Below are 26006 nucleotides of genomic sequence, written 5' to 3' on the forward strand. Positions count from 1 at the left end.
TAAATGCAAAGTTTTCTCAGGCTTGAATTACTTTGAATCTGTACAGCACTGTAATGGGAGAGGAATACCGGTCTGTTCATTTAAGTTGGTCAAAAGGGAAAGAATACAGTATTTCTCTCATGATTAAAACAGCACTGAGATCTTCTGGCCTCTGAGCACTAATTAAACACTGACTTTTCCCTGTTGTACGACAGTTTCTAGAGGCTAAAAGGAATCACAGTGACATCTGTACCCACTGAGAGACCGGAGGGTGTTTGAGGTTTAATTTTGTATGTTTTTTTCTGGAGCAGAGCAATTTCTTTTCTTCCTGACTTTGATCACAGATCCATTACTTGTCTGATTAATTTGGTGCGAAGTGACAGTTGGAGTGAAAGTGGCCCTAGGATGATAACATTGCTTCTGAAACTTTGCAGGGGTTATTTTTATTCATTTTTTTTAACAGTGTATTGTTTTGTTCTTTGTCTCTCTTAAGACAGAATATTGGTCACTGATTTTTGTTATTATTTAGAAGTTCTTTAACAATGTTAAAATAAAAACATTGTTATAATATACACATTAGAATTAGTATTTACTAATACCAATTAGTAGAATTAGTACCTATAATACCCATTTCATAGAATTTCCAGGGAGAAAAAAAGCATTATAGTGTTGGCGCTAATGAATATAGTAAAGCATTATAACAATGAAGTTATCACACTGAACATTCAATGATATTCTCTGAATTTAATCTTGCATCCCTGCCCCAGTGCTGCATCATGGGATCTGAATATTTGTGCTGCTGATTTTCTGTTCATCTGTGTAGTGTAAATCATGCTCGAAAAAGACTGGACCAGCGGCAGACTTGTAGATTGTTTTGTAGATTGGAAGATCCCACGATGCATCACTTCGGTAGGGACATTCCCACGATGCATTGCAAAGGGCAGTAGGACAGGCTGACCTGTCTCTGGCATGGTGCTCCGCTGGCGGATGTGCTCAGTGCTGGTGTGGTTCTCCACGCATGCACTTCTTGGCCATCAGCCTGAAAGGCTTTCAGGGTACTGGTTCAGCTACAGTGAAGGTCCATTTCCGCTTCTCTCAGTCATGACCACAGGGAGCCGTAGGCATGACTGTGACTGCAGCCAGGTGTTCCAGTTTCCTCTTGGCCTGCCGCGTGGCGGGGCGGCGCCCAGGGTGTTGTGCTTCCGGGACAGGCTCCTGGGTCGCTGGTGCCCATCAGCAGGCTTCTGCTAATGGGCCCCGAGGATAAAGCCCAGGGCGGGCTCTCCCTGTGCTTCCCTCCAGGTGCAGTTCCAGTTCGTGCTGCTCACGGACACGCTGTACTCCCCGCTGCCCCCCGAGCTGCTGCCCCCCGAGCTGGAGAAGCAGCGGGACCCCTGGCCCTTCCCGCGCACGGTGGTGGCTGTGGAGGTGCAGGACCTGAAGAACGGGGCCACGCACTACTGGTCTCTGGAGAAGCTCAAGTGAGTGGGGCCCCCGGCTGGGAGGGCCGCACGGCGCCCCGGTGCCCCCCCGCGCCCCCTGCGCTGACCTGTGCCGCTCTCCTCCGCAGGCAGCGGCTGGAGCAGATGCGCGAGATGTACGACCGCGCGGGCGAGATGGCCTCGTCCGGCCAGGAGGACCCCGAGGGAGCACTCACGGGCAGCGACCCTTTCTACGATCGCTTCCACTGGTTCAAACTCGTAGGGAGGTGAGCGGGGGGGGGGGTGGGGGCTTTTTTCCCACGCTCTCCACGTTCAGATGTTCCCCGTTTCGGACTGGGAGTTCTGTGCTGTGCTGGTTTGGGAAAGAGCTGTTTCAGGAGCTGTTGCAGAACAGGAGTGGCGGATTAAACAGGGCCATGCGCTGGAATCTCCTTAAAAAAATATAGTTGTGTTTATTTCCAGTATCAGATCATTGGAAAATATTCTCAAAGTCAGCAAAGAAGACATTTAAATGTGTAAATCGTGTGATACTACACCTTCACGGTTGAATTCTGTGTTTGTATCATTTTGTTGTAAGCAAATGACACCAGTAATGAAAAGGGGTTCACCAGTGAATACTAATTAATCCTATTTCCATAATTCACACAAATGCATTTTAGTACATTGTTGTCTCTTCATGTTGCTTCGTTTTTGCTGTTATTTTTTTCTTGGCTTGTATCATATTGAGTTTATTTATTTTGCATTTCTGTACGGCTGTAGTTTCTGTTAGAACATCATTTGAATGTATAAGTAATGAGTTCTGTAGTTTTCATCTCAAAGTGTCTCATCTCTGCAGTATTGTACTTGTAGCTTTCCGTTTTCTGTTAGCTGCCTCTTTCCTTGTAAAATAGTCAAATTAATTGGTTAATTAGCCACTGAGCCCTGATCTTAAGAACACAAGAAAGACCTTATGGACTGTCCTGCTTCTCTACTAGTCCTGTATCTGGTTTAATCTCTGGGTTTTCTCCAGTCATTTTTAGAAAGCACATGCAGTTTAAATGAATATGAATCTTCATTTGCCATGTAGATTATTTCTTAGTTACCCTCTGTTATTAATCCTCCGTTATCTCATAAACTACTCCAGCTTTTACGATCCTTTTACTGTTGTAGTACTGTTTTATTTGCCCGTTTCTTTGTATACCATTTATTATGTGTTGTGTCATGTTTCCCATCTATACTGTGGATCCCCTGGGGGGTTTTTATGTTTTAAACATATGGTTTTGCCCTTGCCAGTGCATTTAGCTCACTGCTCGAGCATTATAGATGTGCTGCTGTGAATCGGTTTAACCTTCACTTTTTTATAAATGGGGAAGAAAAGCCCTTCCAAGGTGACTAGACACAGGACTTCAGCAGCTTCCCAAGCAACACAGAAGACTCCTGATGGAGCTTTAATACAAAGCTATGCTGATAGGTTGGTCCGATAGCAGCTAGTAATTAGTAGTAATTAGTAAGTCAGATTGTTGTGCATATGACAACATCCTTAGCTTAGTTTGTGGAATATGGCACTGTAGGATGGAAGGAAATCGGAATGTAAATTAGAATGGACTCACATGTCCCGGGTTCCAGATTTCCTACGTGCAGGTACCAGCATGTGTGAGGCAAAAACAAGAATAGTAGCAGCTCCTGCAGAGACCTCCATCACCCGTTCGGAGATAGGTTATCTGATCTTGAAGAGATGCCTGTATTGGAAAATGAAATGCAGGTGGGATTGGTTTGCATTTTGCGGTCGGGAGCTCTGCAGTGATAAAGATCCTTCAGGTGGGCTGCTGTTGTCGTGATTGGGGTCCTCATCTCGCCGCTCGTCTTCCCCGGAGACAGCGCGTGCCCCCCCCCCCCAGCAGGGATGGGTGTGCCCCTCTCCATGTTAATTCTTCTCGATTCTTGCTCCCCCACCCCACCCCCCGCGGCGCGGCAGCTCCCCGATCTTCCACGGCTGCGTGAACGAGCGCCTGGCGGAGCGCACCCCCTCCCCCACCTTCTCCACGGCCGACTCGGACATCACCGAGCTGGCGGACGAGCGGCGGGACGAGATGGAGGACTTCGACGACGACGAGGCCTTCGTGGACGACACGGGCTCCGACGCCGGCACGGAGGAGGGCTCCGACCTCTGCGGCGACGGCCAGGACCCCTTCTACGATCGCTCCCCCTGGTTTATTTTAGTGGGCAGGTTGGTGAGGTCCACCCCTGGGGCGGCGGGCGCTGATGCCAGGGGCTGCCAGCTCTTTCGCCGACCGACCGCCTGGCCTCCTGCACTCCTTACCCACGGAGAGCAGGCCAGGCCGCCTCGATTCGATTACCTGCGCGTTTGCAGCTTTTTACCCACTCCCCAGGGTGACTGGCACAGCGAGGGCCTACCGGCCTGCATGAGCACCGCTTTGCAGAAACAGTGCCCTTTAGAGATCAGTGAGAAACACTCGTGCCTGTGCTGAACAAGGCTGTAAGTCCGTGCTCGCACCCGGGTCTGAGGCAGATACTCAAGACCGGGCGCTTTCAGGAGCGCCTTGCCCCCGGTGTGTGGCTATTCCCGGTCACAGCGGCAGTTCTGGCCTGGGAGCCCCTGCTCGTGGTGGTCTTTCGTTACGATCCTTCACAGCAGACGACCTGCGTCAAAAGAGCTGGATCCTCCTGACCTCAGCGCCCGAAGGGACGGTGCCGAGCGGCTTCAAACTGAACGCATAAAAATGTGACTTAACACCCATCAGTCTTTTGTGTGTTTTAACAAAGAACACTCATTATTTTTTTGCCTTTTTTTGTTTTGTGTGTTTTTGTTTGAAGTTTTTATTAAAGATGTAATCTGTTCCATTTTTTTTCCTTTGACCATGTCATTTTAAAAGTCGTGATGATGGCAGTGTTCAGAGCCTCTTCAGTCTGTTCTCTTTGCTGCATAAATTTGTTCACCCCCTGATAAGGTACTGGCTGCTTTAATGAAAGGAGTGCTACAAGCCTTGAAATTCGGTTAAGAACACTGAGACAGCATGAAGATAATAAATTATGTTTTGCGGAATAAAATCCATACTGGTTGATGCAGGCTAAAAATACCCGCTGTGCTGATTCTGTATATTTACAACTTTTTATTTTATTCAATTACAATATGCTCAGATATAATATTTTATTAAGGTGCAGCATTACTATCTGTGTATATGAAACATACTGAAAAGGCTTTTATTTTAGTTGCATATGTTTTGTTTTAATTTGCAATTTACATTTGTTTTTAACGTTTGTATGTTTTTGGTGTGTATTTTTTTGTTTCTATACATTTTGTTTGGTGTTTTTATGTCATTGAAAACTCACATTTTTGGCAATGCATTGCATTAATTTTGTATTCCTATGGGTGGGGTGAGATAAACTGAAACGTTTTGCTAGGAGAGACTCATAGAGACCTGGAAGTGCATTTAAGTGAAGTGTGAGAGTTTATTTTTAAGAAATGTTTTAACAAGATTGCAAAATGACTGCACTGTTTAGTGGAAAGAAAAAACACTGGTGATTTTCTGTGTAGTGCTTAGTTGGTAAACCACTTGCTTTGGTGTGGCAGCATCAGAAAAATGTGGCAAAGACTAATTGTTCAAGCTGGGGAGTGTCCAGGGATGATCGTTGTTTACACTTCAGATTTCATAGCAGAGGGTCCAGGCATTCATCTGTTTTCAGTAATTGTACAATAAGTCTGTCTGACACATCTGAAACACCAAATCTGATGAGAGTCTTTTGTTGGGGCTGGTGTGCGAACTGCAGAACACTGTTCCCCCAAACTGCAGCGCTGTGCAGACAGCTTGACCTGTGACCTTGCACAGTCCCAGGGTCACCTTGCACAGTACTGTTACTCAAGGCTGAGGGGACTTTCCTTGGCCTCCACAGATCTCCTATGGCCTGGTTGAAGTGACAGAGGGGTGATGGGGGGGGGGGGGCAGTCCTGGTTCTTAACGTACAGGATGTGTAACAAGAGGGAGGCGACTTATTGACGGGCTGTGCCTCTCACTCTCCCCTTGACGCGTCTGTGACTCCTCTCTGCCGCAGAGCCTTCGTGTACCTGAGCAACCTGCTGTACCCAGTTCCGCTGGTCCACAGAGTGGCCATTGTGACCGAGAAGGGGGAGGTGCGTGGGTTTCTGCGGGTTGGAGTCCAAGCTATCGCAGGTCAGTACTGCTGGTGTCAACCTATAGGAGCTTCACCGTGGGCTCTTCTGAGGGGTGGCCTGCTTAAATAAGTGAATGTCAATTGCAACAAGCAATTGAGGTTTTTATTGGGGGTGGGGGGCGATTCTGAAAATCCAAACAGATTTTGAAATTGAAATCAACTGCAAACTGGCACCCAGTAATATTGCTATAATATTAATAATGGTAATAATGTGCCATCCAGTATGTTGATAACATGAAAAGGACAGGTGGTGTGAACTCTTGAATGAAGTGCCCTTTGAAGCAGTGTCTTTTTAGTAGTTAAGCATCGCCATTCCAATAAGTAGTAGTACTCCAGTAGCAGGTATGGACAGCAAGTAAAGGGGAAAGAGTCACAGCCTATTAAGGAAACCAAAGCTAATCAATGCCACTGGCAGTTATTGCCTTTGTTAAATGCAAGCTGCTGCTCATGAGGATTTAGCTGCTCTGTGGGTCAGGAATGTTGCTGTTCAGCCAGAGGTTGCAGGGAGCTGTGGAGGAGACAGCAGGTGCTTCCGTTGTTTGATGTGCGAATGGGCCTGGTCTCGGGGAGCCCATGGGACTCAACAACTGTCCGGCCTTTTTTTTTTTTTTTTTTAAGCCGACGAGGAGGCGCCGGATTATGGTTCTGGGGTGCGGCAGTCGGGCACGGCGAAGATCTCCTTTGACGACGAGTACTTCAAAACGGTGAGCAGCTGCAAGGGGCCAGCCGGACCCCACCGCAGTGTCCCGGCTGTGAGAGGTCCCCTCGTCTTCGGCTGCGGTTCACGCTAATCGTGCTCAGTGGAAAAGAGAAGCATTCCTGATATTTTAGCACCTACTGAACACTTAGCGTGGACAGAATTAGAGGTGTCAACCAGACTGGGTCTTTTACTGTAGGTACTGTACTGCACACACATCCAGTCGAGGTGCGACTCAGTGTTCAGAAATGGTTTTGGGTTTGGCGTTTTAAGTTTTTATGTGAATTGGATCATTTGTATAAAAGTACATAATGCTAGCTCCATGTACTTGCTCTCAGTATCTAGAAACTCATTTCATAAGGTATTATTGAGTTTCACCTTTTCGACAATCCTTCCTCTTGTGCCTCTACAGAAATATGCCCTGATTGTTTTTAGTTTTTTTCGCAAGGTCAATTCTATTTATTTTTAATACATAAGGATCAATATGTGTGGGGCATGAGGCACAAACAATAATAAATGAATCGCGAAAGGCAATAACTACTTTTCAACCACACTTACCAATTGTATGAGATGATATTGAATTTGAAGAGAATGAACATGTTTGGGTGAGAAGCAGCGTTGCAGTGATTCCTGAATTATTGTCTTCCAGTTGTAGAAAAGATAATAAAAGGTCACCAATCCTTTTAAATTCATCCATTCTATCTTGCAATGAGTCTTTCAAGAGCTGTTTGCTCTGTATTGAAAAGTGCTGGATTTTATTAGGCCCTCAGAGAACAATCTTTTAGTTCTGAAATGATCTCTGTGTAATACTTTGTATTGAATAAGCTGGATTTTAGTATTACGAGAAAGTGAGAATGTATTAATACATACAGATTTGCAAACAGCTGTATCGGAGTCAAAATCCTCCACAGAGTTTTTAATTAAAATGTTGTGCTGTGGATTTAGAAATGGAGTAAGTGGATTTCTAGTCCGTGCGGAGTAATCTCTTGAGCAGCCTATTGTGTTTCTTTCCATGAGAAAGGAAGAAAAGCTGATGACGAGAACAGGCCATTCAGTGCTCTGCTTTTTTTTACACCCCTAGTGATTCTAGTCTGACTGAGACTTGAGAGTCTGGGCTTTCACAGTGTGCCCTGGTAATCCATTCCAGCTCTCAGTGTAAAAAAAGGGCTCTTTAGATTTCTTATGAAATTGGCTTTTAGCAAGTTGCCAGTTCATGTCCTCATATTCTGCTTATTCAGATTTTTTTTACTTTTCTCTATTTTTCTTTCATGATTCCTTTTGTAAAGCAGAGGCAGGAACTGCATGCAGTGCTCCAGATGGGATCTAAGCAAGTTCCAGTGTAGCCCAGCATTGTGTTTGCCCTTTTAACATGTGCATTGCATTGCTGCTGACAGTGATGATATCTCCTACATCCCCTAAATCTTTTCCTCTTTGTGTGTGATCTACTTATTTTGATCTTCATGCAAATGAGCAGACCAATAAAAAGAGAAAATATGAGGTCTTTTTCATTGTCAGTAGCTGAAGAGTTTTACTGGAATTAGTTTTATTGATTGCCTTGGCTCGCAGCCTCAAGGAGATTGCTTTCAAGTGTTGGAATGTGGTACAAGCTTCCCAGCTTTGCTGTTGAAGCCAATACCCCTGGTTTCCTGAAGGAAATGGTTGGATGACTTTCTCGGATCAATTAGTTACTAAGTACCAAACAGGCCAGATTGGCCTCCTCTCATTTTTGTAACTGATGTCATGTTTTTTTTTCCTCCCTCCCTCCTGTTCCAGACTGATTTTTCCACAGTGGCCATGACTCGCTCAGGGCTCTCCCTGGAGGAACTGCGCATTGTGGAAGGTCAAGGTCAAAGTTCAGAGGTCATCACACCTTCAGAAGAAATCAACAGAATAAATGACATCGGTAGGGGTGGTACATGTTTTTGTCTTTGATTTATTGTACTGAAGAATAACAGAGTAATGGCAGTCTAGGCAGTTTAATTTAGTGTTGTTTCCTGGTCATGTCAGCATAAGCAGAACTGAAGAAGAATGGCTTCAACTGATCTCATCTCCGATCTGTAAAGCGTTTGTTTATAACACCTGTGATGAGCGTAGATTTGCAACTTGTGCCTCAGGCTTGGAGAATGCTGGAACCAGGGTGGAGTTCGGTTATTATATTACACAAGTTCTTCATGGGTAGCACAGAAGCACTTTAGCAAAGAACGGATATATAAAGGGTTTGTCATTGCACTGACTGCTTGATGTGAGTAAGTTAACTAATGTACGATAGACATTTATAGCTGATAAACTAGCATAAGCGAGCGTTTTTTCTATAATAAAGAACCAGTACTTGCCTTTTAATATCTGAGCAGTACGGTAATGCCGTGTGTTGCCCTCACAGACTTCGCAAACTTGAAACTTGAATTTAAGCACTCATTCGGTCCTGCCAGGCCAAGGCCTTGCCAGTGCGTTTTGTTATTGGGAAGCCCGAGTGGCAGCCCGTGAGCGGGGCTGGTTCTGAGGCCTGTCGGTGTCGGGTTCCTAGATCTCAAGCTGGGCAACGTGGACACCAAACTGACGCTGGAGGGCCTGTCGGAGAAGCTGGGGGGTCACCTGGAGGTCGGCAGCATCTTCACCTTCCGCGTGACGGTCCTCCAGGCCAGCGGCATCCTGCCCGAGTACGCAGACATCTTCTGCCAGTTCAAGTGAGTCGGCCGGCCTCCTCTTACCGTTTTCACCTGGCAGGTCTCTCAACAGGGGAGCAGGCCTCAGAGCCGTCGAGAAGAGAGCTTAGAAATGACAGAAAATAACCCGGATTTAGCAATAGAAAAGTCCTGTAACTCCCTGTAGTCCCGTAGATCCCTAAACCATTCAAAGCAATGAGAGGAAACATTTAATTTAAACTCAAAATTGCACTATTTCTCTCCTGTCTCTTTATCCCTGGCTGTCCATCGATATTGTATCGTCGTCTCTATCCTTGACTCTGTCTTCCTCTGTGTGATTGGCAGCTCATTTTCTCTAAGCTCTTGGAAGCTCTGTTTTGCGACAGTGCAGTGCACGCCGGTGATGCTGTCTTCTTTCTGGCAGTTTTCTGCACCGCCACGACGAGGCGTTCTCCACGGAGCCCCTGAAGAACACAGGCCGGGGGTCGCCCCTGGGCTTCTACCACGTGCAGAACGTGAGTCGCGAGGAGAGGGGAGGCCAGGAGATCGTTTTTTTTTTTTAGAAAAGAGAGAAAACAGCGCTTGGGTGTTACCACCTGCTGCTCTGATCCCTCGTGGACAAGTCATGCATCAGTAACGCATTTTGTAAAAAGTCAGAAGGTCACTGCATCCCTATCTTGGAGGGAGGTGTCCAGGAACCGTGTGTTTCAAGTGCATCTGTGAAAGAATCTCTTTGGAATTACATTCCACGGAATTCCACTTGATATGCATCGCTGTTCCATGTAGAATGTCTCGCAGAAAATGTTAGGTTTCACCAAAAGTGCTACAAGAACACTGATGTTTAGATACAGGTATACAGAAGAGTGCCTTCCGTGTGTGACATTTGCAGTCAGTACAGAAGGCTGCAAGAGCAGTGGAGCTGTATTAAAGCCTCTATAATCAGGACAGTGTAATGGCACTACTGCCTCGCAGTGCCAGGGTCCTGGGTTCGCGCCCAGCTTGTGCCACCTGTCTGTATGGAGTCTGCATGTTCTTCACGTGTTTGCATGGGTTTTTCCAGGTTCTCCGGTTCCCTCCCACTCCCTAAGACATGCAGGTAATGCTTGATTGGCAGCTCTAAATTGTCCCTTTCCATGGAGACTTCATCCCTGGGGGGTTTATTCCTTCCGCTACCATTACTGTGGGGACATGAGGAATCAAATGAGCACGATGAGCTCAAAGGCCTCCTCTCATGTGCTTCCTCCCTGATGTTCTAATCGATAGAGTGTCATTCGGTTTGGGGTGCAGGCTGGGTGGCAGCTAAATATGAAGCTTTAAAGTGTCGGTTCAGTCCTTAAGTGCCTGCAAGGCTTTGATTGTGCGTTGTCTCCCCATGCAGATTGCCGTGGAGGTGACTGAGTCATTCATAGAGTACATCAAGACCAAGCCCATAGTGTTTGAAGTCTTTGGCCACTACCAGCAACACCCACTGCATCTTCAAGGCCAGGATCTGAACAGGTGAGGCTCCGAGTCATGTCAGTCCCACTGAGGAGTCGCCCCCTAATGTCCACCTAACTGTTACTGACTGACACTATATACATGCATAACAAACAAGCTATCAGCAGTCACGTTTCAACAAGTAAAGCATTTATTTGTGAGAATAATGTACTGATTAAGTTACACTTAACTTGTAAATGCAGCTAAGCGGTAGAAGATGTTACTACAAGGGTATTGATGCCTAAATGGAATTAAAACACATAAATGGGATTTGTCGATTCAACATAGTGTTTATGGAACTGTCTGCATTATATTTTTGATTATGTTAAAACATGCACTGTTGGGGACCTTTTTTAAATGTGTGATTTATAGTGAAGGTGTATAATTATTCTGTCTTTTTACAGTCCTCCACAGCCCTCACGGAAATACTTTCCTCCTCCCATGCCATTGTCCAAGCCAGGTATGAGCATTTATATATTTTAAGAGATCTGAGCAATAGGAGATTCTTGAGGTTCTGTAACTCAGTGCACTAATTATGCAAAGTTTAACAATCTGCATTGTCAAAGCTGTATGTAATGTCGGGAAATTAGAGAATGGAGTAAACTGGTCTTGTTAAGTCAAATTTGTTTCATGCAAAACACATATGCATGTACACCTGTACACCTCACACGCACACACACAGGCTGTTTCACTTATTCTGCAAAGGTCACGGTTTATTGATCTGCAACTGCAGGGTGTCAGAACAATAGAAGCCTGATTCATAGGCCTGTGTGCTCTGGTGTGGGCTTTATTTTTTTTGTATACCTTGAAGAAACATGCTGCTGAAATCACAGTCACTCTATCCCGGCTTCATAGTCAGTTTCGGACATTCCCAAGGTGACAAAAAGAGGAAAGCACACAGAGGACTGAAAAGGGCACTGTTCCATAGAGCCTGTCAATCCCAGTATTGAGAGCACATGGAAAAGCTGCTGGTGTGAAACACAGGAGTGCCGGGAGCAGAGCACTCGATAAGGAGAGCCTCGATCTTGAGTGCGCCATGCAGGCCAGAACCGGGCTTCCTGGCTGTGGGTTCGTCACAGATATACGCACACGGCCTGCTCTGGCTCTGGCGTATGAGGTCATCTCTAAGCTTCCTGCCTGCGAGTTGGCCCTGATTGCACACCACTCGTCTGCTATTTTGTATTAGTTTTCCATGATTTCTGGAGTTCCGAGTGGATCCCTAGAATCCTGCCAAGGGACACCTGTGTGTCACTGTGAGAGCGTTGCCTCATTTCGTTTGCACAGCTCGTGTTGTTATGCATGCCGTCTCCCTTTTTCTTTTTTCTCATTTCCCCCCTCTTTTTGCCCAACTCCCCGGTCTGCTCTTCCACGCAACTGCCCCTCCTCCCCCACCGGTCTCCCCCCATCGTGCCCCCTTGCTCCGCCGTGTCCAATTTCATTTCAGACCATGCCCGAAAGATTGAGCTGGTCAAGTACCTCATGAGCGGTTACGTTAACACGCACGTGCTGGACACCCTGTCAGAGCACGCCAACGCCCTGGCGTCGTCAGCGGTGGCTGGTTTGGAGGACAGTGCAGATCAGCTGGCCAGGTTTCCCTTCCTGCCGGTTCCCAGCGGCCCGGTGCTGACCGTGCCCCGGCACGACGGTTTGTACCGCAGTCTGAGCCCGGGCAAGCCCGTCGCCTGCCCGGTGCCGTGCTGTGCTCTGTGTGTGCCCCCAGGTGTCGTAGGCGCGCGTAGTGCTGCCTCCATCCTCCCCGTAGCGTTAGCTGCCCCGGAAACAAACAAAGCCGGGCCCTGCTTTCACCATCACCTCTCGCCGCAGGTTTTAGAACAGGAAGAACGAGTTCAGTTAACGTTTCCTGTTTAGTAGCCATGAATTTTACTGTTTTCCTCAGGTCTTTTAAATAGGCCTTTCCAAATGCATCACAAACAGTTTTTTTTTCATGGCCTAAGGTTTCATATTTTCCTTTGCAAGACGTATATCTCTCAGGTGTCAAACGTCTCTCAGCAACCTGAGAGAAGATTTTCCCAGATTGTGCGTCTTTTTGTCCCTTTAACATGTTACCAAATTCATGGGCATGTACGTCTCTGGAGCTTTAACACCTTAAATGGGTTAAATGAGATATTGAATGTTCTTTTTTTCTTTCTTCAGTCTGAGCAGTGAAATAGAAACTTGAAGACACAAGTGGAAACTGTCTTGAAGTGCATTTAAAAACTAAGACCTGGAGGCACTTTGTCACTGAAAGGGCTTTGGGGGTCTGTAACAATTTCCCCAGCCTGTTGTTGATACCCTGGCTTCTTTTGAGAAATAGCTGAATTAGATCCTCAGAGAAAACAGCTGCTAGCCACCAAGTGTGCAAGATGGGTGGAGTGGTCTCTCTTTTGTAATCTTTCGTATGTCTTTGTGTATCTTTCGTCTTCATGTCACAGGTGTTTGTTTTAAGGTGTGTGTCCAATACTTTGAAAACCAGATTCTATGGCTTATCAGGAGATGTCTGCTTCTGCGCCTTAGTTACACTTATAGAGCAGAACAGCTCTTTGGTCCTGGGTTTGAGTGGACAGGGGCACCTTCGATGCCTCTGGGTTTTTTTTAACAGGTTGCTGCTTTTCTCCCAACCTCCAAAGACATGCTGGCTCTGTTAACTAGTCTGTCTACCCTGTCCCTGTGTCTGTGTGCCCTGTGATAGACTGGCATCCCCTCCAGGCTGTATCCTTCCCGGCACTCTGTCCTTTCAGGATAGGCTCTGGGTTGCCGCAGCCATTACCAAGAATAAACAGCTTTTTGCAAAGGGATGGATCATATCTGAACCGTTGCTGCATGGGTCCTAAATTAATTATCTCAACCTTTTGTGAACGCTGTGCATAATTTATAGTGACAGAAAACGACAGAATTAATTTTTAAACATCTGCAGCACGATTAAAGTTATGATCCTGATTGCTCCTATTGAGCCCTGTAGCAGTGTGACGCATGATTTAGGCCACAAGCTGTTGCTGTTTTATGGATACATTTGTAGAAGGTGCAGCATGTGTCGTTCAGTGTTTTTGTACATTCTCGACCACAAAACAACATTACGGGAGGTGGACATGCTGTAACACACGTTAAAACATTAGTTCAGATGGGTAGCTGCATCAGCATGCGTAGTCTGCAAAGTAACAAGTAATAGGTGTATTCCATACTGAAAAGAGAAGAGAGAAAACACAACGTTTCGGATGTGAAGCCTTCTTTGTTAAAACATTATCCATGCAGAACCTCATTAGATGTGTAGAAACATTATTGATAACCTTGTGCAGATGAACCTGTAGGAAGAAAATAGGATGGCACTGCTCCTGTCCTGTTGCCTCCATCTTAGTTGTGCTTAAATATATTAATAGTGCATCAAGCGCATTTAAATGTAACATTTCCCAAGGTCAAATGGAATTTTAATTCCATTGATCTTTGTACCATTTTTCCTACTGCAAAAAACAGGTCTGAGAATCACGGCTATTCTTCTCTGATTTTACTGTATCTACCAGGCGTAAAAGTTATTTAACTTGCACGCCCGCCACAAACTATGATGGAAGCAGTTAGGAACACCACGTGATCAAGCCAAAAATTGCATGTTTTTTTCTTTTAATAAGATGCACTTATTGGTTCGGTGAATTGCTCTGGGAAGTGGCCGCGCGATGGTGCCGTGGTGATTTAGGGCTCTGTGTTTTGCCTTGCAGTACCGGCCACCAAGCTGAACACCATCAGCAAGCCCAACCTCGGCCAGTGTGTGAGCAAGTATGACCTGCTGGTGTGGTTCGAGATCAGCGAGCTGGAGCCCACTGGGGAGTAAGTCCCAGCCTGCTGTTTCTTGTGAACACACTGAACTAAGTGGCAATCGGCGCAGTGGGAACGCAGGACTGAATTGAGATTTTGATCCTTATTTCCTCAGGAGTGCTGTTCCTGAAGTAGTGTATTTACAACAGCTGTTCATTTTATGATTAACTTCTGTTTTCACAACATGTCTAGAGAAGTTTGGTGTAGAATTAAGAAAAAGGAAAAAAACCAGTACCGCCTCTTGTTCGTGCATGCAGATTAATAGGATTGTTCCAGGAATAAAAGATGAGTGAGAGGACCTGATGTGCACAGCAAAGACAGGCAGACTGGGGTGAATCACAGCCCCATTGAGGAGCCTGCCGGGTTCACACAAGACAGCTGTTTCATCTTCACACTCCCTGGCCTTTTTTCATCATTGCCTGAACTGGAACATATATGCTAGTTGCAAGATACTTAAAGCCAAAGGCTTATGCACATATTACTTTCCTCAAACACTCCTGTGTTGGGTCTTTGTCATGCAGACCAAAGTTAAGAATCCTGTAGACTGGGGATTGTAAACCCCTTTACGCCTGAGAAAAGACAACTGGCCCATAAAAGGATTATTGCCTTCTCTGCTGGCCTTATAACTTGCAGGATTCTGGTCCTCGAGGAGTGTTTGTAGATGTTTATATTCAAAGATCAGGGAAATGTAGGTCAGAGTTTTCTCATCCATGGCTGTCTCTACCACCTTCATCACCTGGAGAGGAAGCTGTAGAGTCCATTGGAGCTGTGATGCAGGTGTCTGACAGCCTGTCCTGTCTCTCTCTCAGGTATATCCCAGCTGTAGTGGATCACACAGGAGGCCTGCCCTGTCACGGCACATACCTGCTGCACCAGGTACCTGCTGCACACACTGCTGAGAATCTGAGCCTGCACCAACCTGGTTTCCTAAAGGAATGTAGCCGAAAGGAAACACAGACAGCATGAAGTCATCATGTGTTTAGTTTATGTTATAGTTTGGGTATCTATAGTTGTTAATGATTAATTTGAATTCATTAATTTGAATGCGTATTTGATCATTTGTAGCATTTAGAAAACAAGGCAAACACTAAATTTGCAGAAAACAGTAACAAAGTAAAAAAGAATACGATGTCATGCTTTAAGAAAATGCCTCTTGAGCAGAGCTGAGTATTCCTGAGTGACCTCCCCCACTGTGAACGAGCACAATGGCTGTGCCTCTGCAGGGGGCTGATTAAGGGAACGAGTGCAGCCATACAGAATGCCAAAAGAGTCTTTTTAGGAAGACTCTGCAGTGGGGGAATGCGCGCTGTTTGCAGAACTCGGCGGGAAAGGGGGACTGACTGTGCGTGGTCTCTGCCCCTGCTCCTTCCACAGGGCATTCAGAGACGGATCACGGTCACCATCATCCACGAGAAGGGCAGCGAGCTGCACTGGAAGGATGTCCGGGAGCTGGTGGTTGGTGAGTGTGGGCTTCATGCCTTCCCAGCTGCACACACCTGCTCTCGTTCTCTTCCTAATGAAAACGTCAGATCACCAAACTCTACACAGCTTTACAAAACTGCATTGACATTTCCGGATTTCCATGTTCTGTAATGCGCTTGTAAATGAGGTGGCTCATTTGCTGTTACTCTACTTCATTGCATACAGTGTTGTTCAAATGAGGGCTAATATAGCAGGAAAATGCTTGAGATCCAGTCGGTTCCGTAAATTGGGATTAATTTGGCAATGATGCGGGTTAGACTGGGAGAGCAAATGCTTGTGCAGCAGAAATGAGCAGCCCATGCAAAGCAAAAAGAAAACTGTGTTGAGAGATGGGTGTGTGGATCTGTTCCAGAGGCCCTTGTGGAGTAATGATGTCAGCTGAGGCCAGTGTCTCATAGCGGTTTCTTTCTGCAAGGTCTGGGACGAGTGCCAGACTGCACACAGGCCAGCCAGTGTGCAAGACACAATAACACAGACTCCACCTTGCAGCTCCATCTCGACTGGCAGGGCCCTGTGCTGGAGGTGACCTTGACGGGAAGCTGTTCTGAAGTGGCAGTGTTACCCTGAAAGGCAGAACATAAAACCAGACGATTTTCTGGTATTTTCTGAATACTAAACAGGCGTTAGAACTTTAGACAGTGAATGCTATCTACATGAAATCCTCCATTTTCTAAAGGTCACATGTTGGAATAGCGCTATGGTCATGCAGCTACGGTATTATTTGCAGGTAGTAGTTTGTATTGGATGCTCTCTTAAGTGCTGAGTAGGAGAAATCTGCATTATTTTGACCAGCAGAATTGTAAATGTAAAAACCAAAGCAGTAGGCGCACGTCCTTTAAATGGCCTACTGTATATCATTGTGAGTCACTTGTCAAAAAACACAATTATTTCTGCATTATCTGTATATGAAGGTTGCCCAGTATCAGGGCAACCCAGTGTTGGAACCCAGAGATTCATGGGTCAGGGCACTCCTGTCACTTCCGTGTGGGAATCTGGAAAATACAGAGAAGGCTTCCCTTTCTGTCTAATGATAAAAGAATAGCCCCAGGCAAAAACTCAAAGTTACTTAGAGATGATTGCTTTTAAAGGCACCATACAAAATAAAATGTATCATTACTATCACTATGTGACATTTGCATTTGAGCTGAATCAAGAAATTGTCTTCATCTGTTTCTGCGGTGCTTTTCTGAAGAATTGGATAGAAGATGATTCTGCTGTCTGAATTACTGATCAATTCTGAACGAAGGAAAAAAAGTTTCACGTTTGTTTTCTTTAGATCATTGCAAAAAAAGCAGTTATTTTTCATCAAGAGCTTGTTTCCTTGTGATCCAGGTCGCATCAGGAACAAACCGGAAGTCGATGACACTGCGGTTGATGCTGTGCTGTCTCTAAACATCATTTCAGCCAAGAATGTTAAGTCTTCTCACAGCTCCAACAGGTACGTGAACAGGGACCTCAGCCCGCAGGAGGGCAGGGGCTCTTCCTCAGCGTGGATCCTGATGAAGTGGTCAGTCCCAGTAGAGTGGGGAACGAGCGTTTTGTAGTGACCCCTATTGGAGTGAGGGGAAACGGGGGGGCTGTAGTCCACTGAATGGTCAAGGAGCAACAGCGCTGCTAGCGTATCGGCTATATTTCCGACACACTGCTTCATTCCAAGTGTGAGCTCTGGGGGGAGAGCAGGGGAGTCTGGTAATTGCTGGAACATGGCATCCGAGGAATTCTGTGGCAGAGCAGCTGCCCACACAATGCAGGAGTGTGGGAGCGCTCTCTGGGCTTCCTCTCCCAAGACGATAAAAGTCTGTTTACCCTTGAAGAAAAATATCATTCTTAAATCATTCTGTAGCTTCCTTCAGTCTTTGCAGGTGCCTCTGTCACAAATGGAGTAGCCAGATTTCTGCGTTAAATGTTAAACATTGATGCTAAGTAAACTTTAGTATTTGCCCGCCTAAGACGTATTCTCCCGTTGATTAAGCGCTCGTGCAGCTTGTCTTTCCCACTGACGTGCACTGGAAACTGAGGAGCAGGAGCGACACCTGCTGGTGTAAAGCCAGAATACAGCAGGATGCGTGAGCAGTGCCCGTATCTGCCATGTCCGTGATGTGAATATGAGAACAGCCTTCCTTCAGCGGTGAAAGAAGTGCAAATTGTTGAAGGACACGATCATGGAAAATATTGATAATGTGTATGATGTGGAATTAAGCAATCAAATTAAGAGCAATATTAAGCATTTAGCAAAAAAAAACTAAAAAGTTATGTATGTATCAGAAGAAGTCTATCACAAAACAACACTTCATTTGCACTTGGATTTTGATGGTACTGCTTGTCTTGCCTTCTCATGCCAAGCTGATTTAGTGTTGCATTTTCTATTCTCCTTATTTTGTTTTGTGCTTTTTATGCTTTGCTGTGCTGCTGATCGTTATGTGCTAAGTTTTACTTTCTTTAAATTTGTCTGCCTTATTTTTTTCTCTTTTCTTCTCCTCATGCTGCTAATGGACATTTTTTGCACAGGCTTTGTCTTGATAAGGATGTTCCTAGGTATAACCTCTGGCTATAACTGGCGACATAAAGCACTTTTTTATAAGAAGTGCTTTATGAAGACTGTTAAACTGTGCTTTGATAGACACTGATGTGGCTCACTTTGTGTTATTTTGTGTTCTGCATCTGTGTTTTGCTTTAAGTTTTCCATTTCTTTCTCATAGGCTCGTTTTCTTGTTTACTTAATTGCTATCAACTTTGTAGATAAGGCTTTGGATTTTTGTCAAATTGCAGTAGTTCTGCAACTCAGTTTAGTAATTATTTCACCTCTCTGGAATACTAGTTTCTAAAATGAGCACCCAGTTGACTACAGCCACCTTGGTCTGCGTGAGATGAAGACATTCTGTAATTAGAGGTATAAAAAAGGTTGCAACCAGTCCAAGGAAGGGCATCCACAGACCTTGAGGATAAAATTGTAGAAGAATATTAATGAACTTTTATGATATGTGTAGTTAGCCTACAGAAGATATCACCATTTGTTTTTACAAAACGTACTGCAGTGCTGTGCTGGTAGTTCGGTGTTTGATAGAAGGATTGTGGATCTGGTGGCAGGGTGGAAGGAAGGCAGGTGAGGAGATGGCGGATGTCTGGCTGCCGCAGCCTGTGGGGACAGACAGGATACGATGTGGCTGTACTGGCCTCAGTCTGACCTCTCTCTGTCACAGCCAGGGCTTCTCAGTCTCAGGCTGCCAGGGGCTTGACTGAGCCTCAGTTGGGCAGTTACCGAGTTGAAGGATTCAAATAAATTAAAGACAAACAAGGAAAATGCAAGCTGATGTGCCTGACTGCATCTGTGTCCCCTGAGCATGAGAAACCCCGGCTGTATTTCATGTCAGCACCTGTGACTCAATAATTTCAATCACGTTGACGTCAGAAGTTGAAAGCTTAGAGACATAAGGAAGAGCTCTCGTTTATCATCCCTGAGTTTTAATGAATAGAATTGTGAGCGACACTTCGTGGCTCAGCGCCGTCTCTGTCTTTTATGAGATCGTCAGCGTGCTGTCGGAGCAGGCCGGCGCTGTGACTCACGCGGATGTGTCGCTGAGTTTCAGAGAGGGTGCCGCACGTCGGCGCTGAGCCGAGAGTGATGAATTGATATGACACGAACTGCAGAACATGAAGCAGTCGAGGGTTTTTTTTTAACAGGGCTACAAAAAAAGTGTAATTGTGGATGATCGGAAAATATCAAAAGGAATAGGGCCACAAGGCCACTAGATGAGTCAGAGTTATTTATTCCCCCATACGAATACAACACGCCTTTAATTGAGAAATAAATTGTTTTGTCTCTTTTTGTCACATTATGATTATAAATATCTTTGTCAGTTTTATGGATCCATTCCTCTCCCTTCGGTACCGATTTCCATTTTCTAATGGAGTGGTGTTGCTGAGTGCAGTATTTCAGGCTCCAGTAAACAATTACATTCCAGCTCTTCTGCTTCCTCTTTTTCCTAAATTGAATTATAGGGACATCAGCTTTGCTGGGAAAGCACACATTTCTGTCCCAAATTTACTTTGCTTTTTAATAACCAAGCCTCCTGGAATCCCAAGGTTATTGCTGTTAAAATAAATAATACTTCTGAAGCATACTTTTTCTGCAAGTATGTTGTGCATATCAAGTACTACAGTCTAAAACAGGCTTTTTTTTCATTTCTCATTTCTGTTTTTTGACGAGCGTCTTAAAAAACAATAAATTGGAATAATAATTAAAGCAGACAAGATGAGTAAAATTTACAGTCCTTTCTGCAACAAGTAATATCGTTTGCTTTGCGAAGCAAGAACTAGTCCTGTCACAGATCTAGTGGACGCCCCCCCTTACCCACTCAGTCATGCTTTCTTCTTCCTGCCCTCAGGACGTTCTACCGCTTTGAAGCAGTGTGGGACAGCTCCCTGCACAACTCTCTCCTCCTCAACCGAGTGACTCCGTACGGGGAGAAGATTTACATGACCCTGTCTGCGTACCTGGAGGTGAGCCCTTGGCCAGATCCCCGCTCTGTTGCAGGCTTCTGCGCAGAACCCGTGCCAGCTTTCGCAGACCCGGGCGGGGTTTCTGTGCGAATAGCAGGCCACACTCAATCATCCCGCGCAGGAGCCCAAGGCCAGTGCGAGCGCACATTGAGATGGGCTCCTGCTCTCCTCTCCTCTGCACGGTGCTGTGCCTTTGAGTGATTAATCACTGCAGGCAGCCTGCACTGAGGTCTGGCATGTGATGTGTAACCAGTATAGCATGCAGCACTCAAGCCATTCGTCAAAGACGACTCATCTCTGACTTCACTATATATTGTATATTGTTTACTAACACCTAAAGATATTGTAATGACAAAGGTCGGTTGTGTATATCAATATGCATACTGTTCATCTTGAAGATTTTCCAGTGAATTAAATAATAAAAACTACAGCCCGCCATCTCGCATTCCAGCAGCTGCATTTGTTATGTTTAAATTATGATGGGTGCTTGTGCTTGTTAGGAAAAGTTATGTGTGTTGTGTGTATGGGTTTAACTTACAGTGTCTTTGAATATTGTATAGGTACTGGGTTTGTTGCAGGATTAATAGCACAGACTCAGGTCAGGATGACTGAATCCATTGTATTTCAAGGCAGCTGCTTTGAGACTGAGCTCAGCGGGGGAGTGTACTGGGAGTGCCGAATGGGCTGTGTGCCTCCTCTCAGCACACACACGGGTTTTAGGTGTAAATGTGCCAACACTCGGGGTGCTTTGTGTCTTTGCACTTCAGCTTGACCACTGCATCCAGCCCGCGGTCATCACCAAGGACGTGTGCATGGTCTTCTACTCCCGGGACGCCAAAATCTCCCCGCCGCGCTCGCTGAGGAGCCTGTTCGGGAGCGGCTACTCAAAGACGCCCGACTGGTAAGGATCCGTGATCCCGCTGGGACTCTGCATCTTGATGCTGCCGCCGCCCGTCACCCTTCCCTAAAACGTGGCTCTCCATTTGTGCTCACAGTAACAGAGTCACGGGGATCTACGAGCTGAGCTTGTGCAAAATGGCGGACACGGGTAGCCCAGGTGAGTACTGGGAAATTCCCCTGCCCCTTCCCATGAGCCCCAGCTCTGCGGGCACAGTGTGTGCTCGGGCACCCCCAGTGTTTTTGATCGTGTTATTGTTAAAACAGGGAATGCATTTTGATGTGTTTGGAAGGTAACCATAGGATCGCAATGAAACAACTCTAAAGAAGTGTTACTTCTTGTCCCGGACTCTGTAGTCCACATAACTGACTGCTTGTTACAGTAAATATTACTCAGCTGATTGGTCATTTCAAAGATGGGTGGGGAATCTAGTTTCTACCAAGGCATTATCTGCACTTGTTGTGACTGGCTTGAGCAGATGGCAGCAAGCAACAGGGAGGTTTCTAAAGCGTGATCGAGCTGATTGAGCTGACAGTGCTGTGAATCAAATGTGCAAGGAAAGGCCCGTTCTGCAAGGTGAGGGCATGACGAGGGCGTGGCTGGGTGTGGTGAGGACGTGGTGAGGGTGAGGCTGGGCGTGGTGAGGACGTGGTGAGGGTGTGGCTGGGCGTGGTGAGGATGTGGTGAGAGTGTGGCTGGGCGTGGTGAGGGTGTGGCTGGGCGTGGTGAGGACATGGTGAGGGTGTGGCTGGGTGTGGTGAGGGCGTGGCTGGGCGTGGTGAGGACGTGGTGAGGGTGTGGCTGGGCGTGGTGAGGACATGGTGAGGGTGTGGCTGGGTGTGGTGAGGGCGTGGCTGGGGCTCTGTGGCGGCGGGCAGTGACGGGATCTGTGCTGTCGCAGGGATGCAGCGGAGGAGGAGGAAGGTCCTGGACACGTCTGTGGCCTACGTCAGGGGAGAAGAGAACCTGGCGGGCTGGAGACCGCGGGGCGACAGCCTCATTCTGGAGCACCAGTGGGAGCTGGAGAAACTGGACCTGCTGCACGAGGTGGGCAGCTGGCCGGGCCCAGGCCACTTCTCACACAGGAGTGGAGTCGAGGCTTAATATACAAGACTGAATATCACCCTTTTAAATTATCTTGATTGTCCTGTCTGTCACATTTAACTCTCTCCAGGTTAGGTTTCCTGGAATTGAGGGAGTATGGGAGGCACTTTAGTTGAGCGCTGGGCACAGAGAGCTCTTCCACCCAGAGTTACACACCAAGACTGGAATTTATTCTCTGCATTCCGCCCCTCAAAGAGTTGTAAGGGACCAGAATAGTCGTTAGTTCCACAGATATGGGGGCAGAGTAACAATAATAGGTTTACTGTATGGGGTGTTTGTGACCTGGGATTAGAGAATGCAGTCAATGCTTAACAAAGTGAATACATTTGGGAAGGGTGAAGGTGAGCAATGACAGGCAGGTCAAGCAGTAAATTCTACATAGTCCAGCTTCAGTTCATTGAATTGACCAGCACCTGGGCCTTATGAGAATACAGCATGGGAACTATGCACACTCTTCGCATATCTTGCCGTGCTTTTTCACAGTTCCTGAGTGTGGAATGCTAAGCTGTGTATTTTAGTGCCTGTCTAGTTCTGAGTGCGCAGTAGCAGAAAGCGGTGTTCGTGGCCCGTGTGGTTTCGGTAGGTGGACTGCGATGTTGTCTGTCTGGACCCTCGTGTCCTGTCCCGGTGCCTGGCCTCACCGCAGGCTCTCCCGGCAGGTGGAGAAGACCCGGCACCTGCTCCTGCTGCGCGAGAAGCTGAGCGAGACGGCGCCCAAGTCCCTGAGCGAGCCCGTCTCGCCCACCGCGAGCAGCGGCTCCCTCAGCACCTCCACCAGCATCTCCTCCCAGATCTCCACCGCCACCTTCGAGAGCGCCATCACGCCCAGCGAGAGCAGCGGCTACGACTCGGCCGACATCGAGAGCCTGGCGGACCGCGAGAAGGAGCTCGCCACCAAGGTAAGCGCCTCGCGGTTCACCCTCCTCTTCTGTTCTCACCCCAAACATCTGCCTCATTGGAGCAGCTCCAGTGACTACAGGAGGGTGTCGTGCCGCCCGTTATAGAGGGGATTGCACTCGTGTTTCTGTCATCTGTAGATGACTCATTTGCCACGTTGGGTTGTGTAGTTCTTGGACAGACACTGTCGAAATCTGCCTTGTGCTGTAACGTGTAACGTCTGACGACCTCTGCACCCTGTTTCAGTGCCTGCGCCTTCTGACCCACACCTTCAACCGAGAGTACAACCAGGTGTGCAACAGCATCAGCGACTGCAAGGTGAGCGAGTCGCCTGGGTCCCCTTTAGTCTCGCTCACTGCTTGATCAGCTCTCTGCTACACCGGGTAGCAGACCTAGAAAAAATGTAATCCGCCATTTAAAAAGTGGTCTGTCCTGAACAATAATGTTTTTCTTAGTTTAACTAACGTCTTCCTCAAGTAGTCTGCATAAGTTGTTTTGTTCTATCAAATAAATCATTTCCTGGACCTTTCCCAAGTTGTGATTTTCCACTTCTGCGGGCTCGTGTGTCCACGACTGAAAACATAAGCAGGTGTTTCTTTGGTAACATGCAACACCTGGAGCATATGTTTGGGTATATAGGAGCAAAATTCACATGATGGGTAGATGAACTGCACATGGATTTCAAGTATTGGTATTGGAAGCACTGTAAAGGCTAAGTTAAGAAAAGGTGACATCAAGACAGACACTGTATCTAATAAAGCAGATTGGGTTTCATCAAAGCTTGTAAAGCTGAAGTGGGTGCTTGGTTTGGAGCAGTGTGGTTCATATATCAGTTTGGCATCTCCAGTGGACAGATCCTAGGCTGAGGGGGTGAAGCTACTGTCTGCTCTGTGTTTCAGCTGTCCGACATCTCTCCCATCGCTCGGGACCCCTCGGTCTCCAGCCTCAGCAGCGCCACCCTCACCCCCTCCTCCACTTGCCCCTCCCTCGCCGACTCCCGCTGCAGCTCTGTGGACCAGAAGTAAGGGCCTCGCCACTGTCTCCAGTTTGTTTTCAAGCACCCCGCCCCCTTTCAATCGTAGGACAGAGCCTGGCCTGCTGGTGGAACAAAAAGAAAGGCTCTGCCTGGCACTGAGAACTCGGAGAGCATGTCTTGACTTGGGGCCACTCAGAACTCACTATCGCTGTTTTTATCAGAGAACGTTACTCAGCCCTGCTGTGACTCCTTACTAGATTGAGATTTTAGAACCAGTTAAACCATTATAACATTCAAGCCACTGGCCTGCATGCTGTGCTCTCTTAACATTCAGGTTATGCTCTTGATTGAAAGCCGAGTGTGACCCTCGATGTTATAGCCCAGATACAGCTGTACTTCTCGCATTCAGGTCTGATTGGTAGAGCAAAGTAGTTCAGGTTCTCCTTCTGAGTAGCAGCTGGCCTTGTGCACTGTGTCACAGCCGAGTCTTGTCTGTCTCCCCAGAACCCCAGAAGCTAACTCCCGGGCCTCCAGCCCCTCCTGTCCAGACTACGAGAACTTCCCCATGGTGCCCACCCTGGAGACCCCCTACCTAGCGCGAGCTGGCAAGAACGAGTTCCTCAACCTGGTGCCTGACATCGAGGAGATGAGGCCGGGGTGAGTCTCTGTGAAATACGTTGAAATCTGTCGAGTACGGTCCATGACATGACCCAGGCTCAAACCCCTGACCCCTGGGGCACAGAGCCAAGCCTGGGCCGGGGCAAGTGTCTTTACAGGGAGAGCCAGTCAGGAGGCCCTGTGCCGTACCCACAAGCTGGGAGGAAAGCTGCTTGAGTCTTTGTGGGGAAAACTTGTTTGGGACCAAGAAATTGCCCACACAAGTTGGAAGACACTTTACAGAAGTACAGAATAAAATTTAGGGGGCAGATTGTTTTGGGATCTGATAGGTTGCTCTTAAATAGAGAGATTTTTTTAAGATGACAAGCTTTTGATAAGGTTATTATAGACTGGTTGTTGTAGAATAACGAGTTCCTCTCAGTTTTACAATACCTGAAACGTGTTACATTTTCCTGAGACTTTGGCCCTTCCACGCAGGTCTGTGGTATCCAAGAAGGGGTACCTGAACTTCATGGAGCCACGCTCCAACTCGTGGGTGAAGCACTTCGTGGTGGTGCGCCGGCCATACGTCTTCATCTACAACAGTGACAAGGACCCTGTGGAGAGAGGTGTCCTTAACCTGTCCACCGCCCAGGTCGAGTACAGTGAGGACCAGCAGGCCATGTTAAAGGTGAACAGCCCTTTCAAGAGTCAAATGACACACCATAAGAATGCACTGTAAGATTGAGCAAACATGGAGGGTACTATTTTCTGATTTTAGTCATTACTCTGAGGACTTTAATTGTGAATGTTATTATTTAGAGGCGATCCTGTGTTGGCTCCATGATCAGGTAACTCTGGATAAAACTTTATTGCAGTCTAAAATAATTTTAAGGGTGACTTACAAAATTTTGGGCTTGTATCTTCAGCAACGTTGTTTATTTACTGCATTTTTATTAACCTTTTATATTAACTACATTATCTTTTATACCAGAAAAAGACCTGTGCTCTTTCAATCAGGTGTTTATTTTTAGAGTGAACACCAGCTCTAGTCATTACCTCTGATCTCATTTTCTTCTTGCAGACACCCAACACATTTGCAGTGTGCACAAAACATCGTGGGATACTCCTACAGGCCATCAATGACAAAGATATGAATGACTGGTTATATGCCTTTAACCCACTGCTAGCAGGAACGATAAGGTACACTTCCCGGCTAATGAATAAGTCATTGTAGATCAATGTTATACATGGATGTGTTCTTGTTGTGATTCTCAGTAAAGCATGGTAGCTGTATTAATGAAAGCCCGGGACAGAATGGGTAATGGAATTTCAGTCATAA

General features: G+C 46.6%; 1 protein-coding gene across 17 annotated transcripts in view; it reads left to right on the plus strand.

Moving 5' to 3' along the window:
* kif1b (kinesin family member 1B) overlaps window positions 1-26006 on the plus strand; it is a 92970-nt gene that overhangs the window by 62546 nt on the left and 4418 nt on the right. For 5 of the 17 annotated variants that reach the window (XM_069183665.1, XM_069183668.1, XM_069183669.1 and 2 more), the window contains 26 exons: window positions 1282-1460; window positions 1550-1687; window positions 3376-3627; window positions 5472-5590; window positions 6210-6295; window positions 8062-8191; window positions 8813-8972; window positions 9355-9445; window positions 10309-10427; window positions 10811-10866; window positions 11851-12051; window positions 14114-14222; window positions 15020-15086; window positions 15585-15669; window positions 17025-17130; window positions 18201-18227; window positions 20078-20192; window positions 20960-21093; window positions 21188-21249; window positions 21992-22137; window positions 22854-23093; window positions 23338-23409; window positions 23991-24112; window positions 24572-24724; window positions 25163-25355; window positions 25749-25867. In XM_069183665.1, the coding sequence (XP_069039766.1) occupies window positions 1282-1460; window positions 1550-1687; window positions 3376-3627; window positions 5472-5590; window positions 6210-6295; window positions 8062-8191; window positions 8813-8972; window positions 9355-9445; window positions 10309-10427; window positions 10811-10866; window positions 11851-12051; window positions 14114-14222; window positions 15020-15086; window positions 15585-15669; window positions 17025-17130; window positions 18201-18227; window positions 20078-20192; window positions 20960-21093; window positions 21188-21249; window positions 21992-22137; window positions 22854-23093; window positions 23338-23409; window positions 23991-24112; window positions 24572-24724; window positions 25163-25355; window positions 25749-25867 (3281 nt within the window). The remainder of the gene's footprint in view (window positions 1-1281; window positions 1461-1549; window positions 1688-3375; window positions 3628-5471; window positions 5591-6209; window positions 6296-8061; window positions 8192-8812; window positions 8973-9354; window positions 9446-10308; window positions 10428-10810; window positions 10867-11850; window positions 12052-14113; window positions 14223-15019; window positions 15087-15584; window positions 15670-17024; window positions 17131-18200; window positions 18228-20077; window positions 20193-20959; window positions 21094-21187; window positions 21250-21991; window positions 22138-22853; window positions 23094-23337; window positions 23410-23990; window positions 24113-24571; window positions 24725-25162; window positions 25356-25748; window positions 25868-26006) is intronic. The other 12 variants (XM_069183673.1, XM_069183675.1, XM_069183676.1 and 9 more) reach the window with 6 other exon arrangements.

Source organism: Lepisosteus oculatus, chromosome 25 (genome assembly GCF_040954835.1).
Source record: "Lepisosteus oculatus isolate fLepOcu1 chromosome 25, fLepOcu1.hap2, whole genome shotgun sequence".
Classification (NCBI taxonomy): Eukaryota; Metazoa; Chordata; class Actinopteri; order Semionotiformes; family Lepisosteidae; genus Lepisosteus; species Lepisosteus oculatus.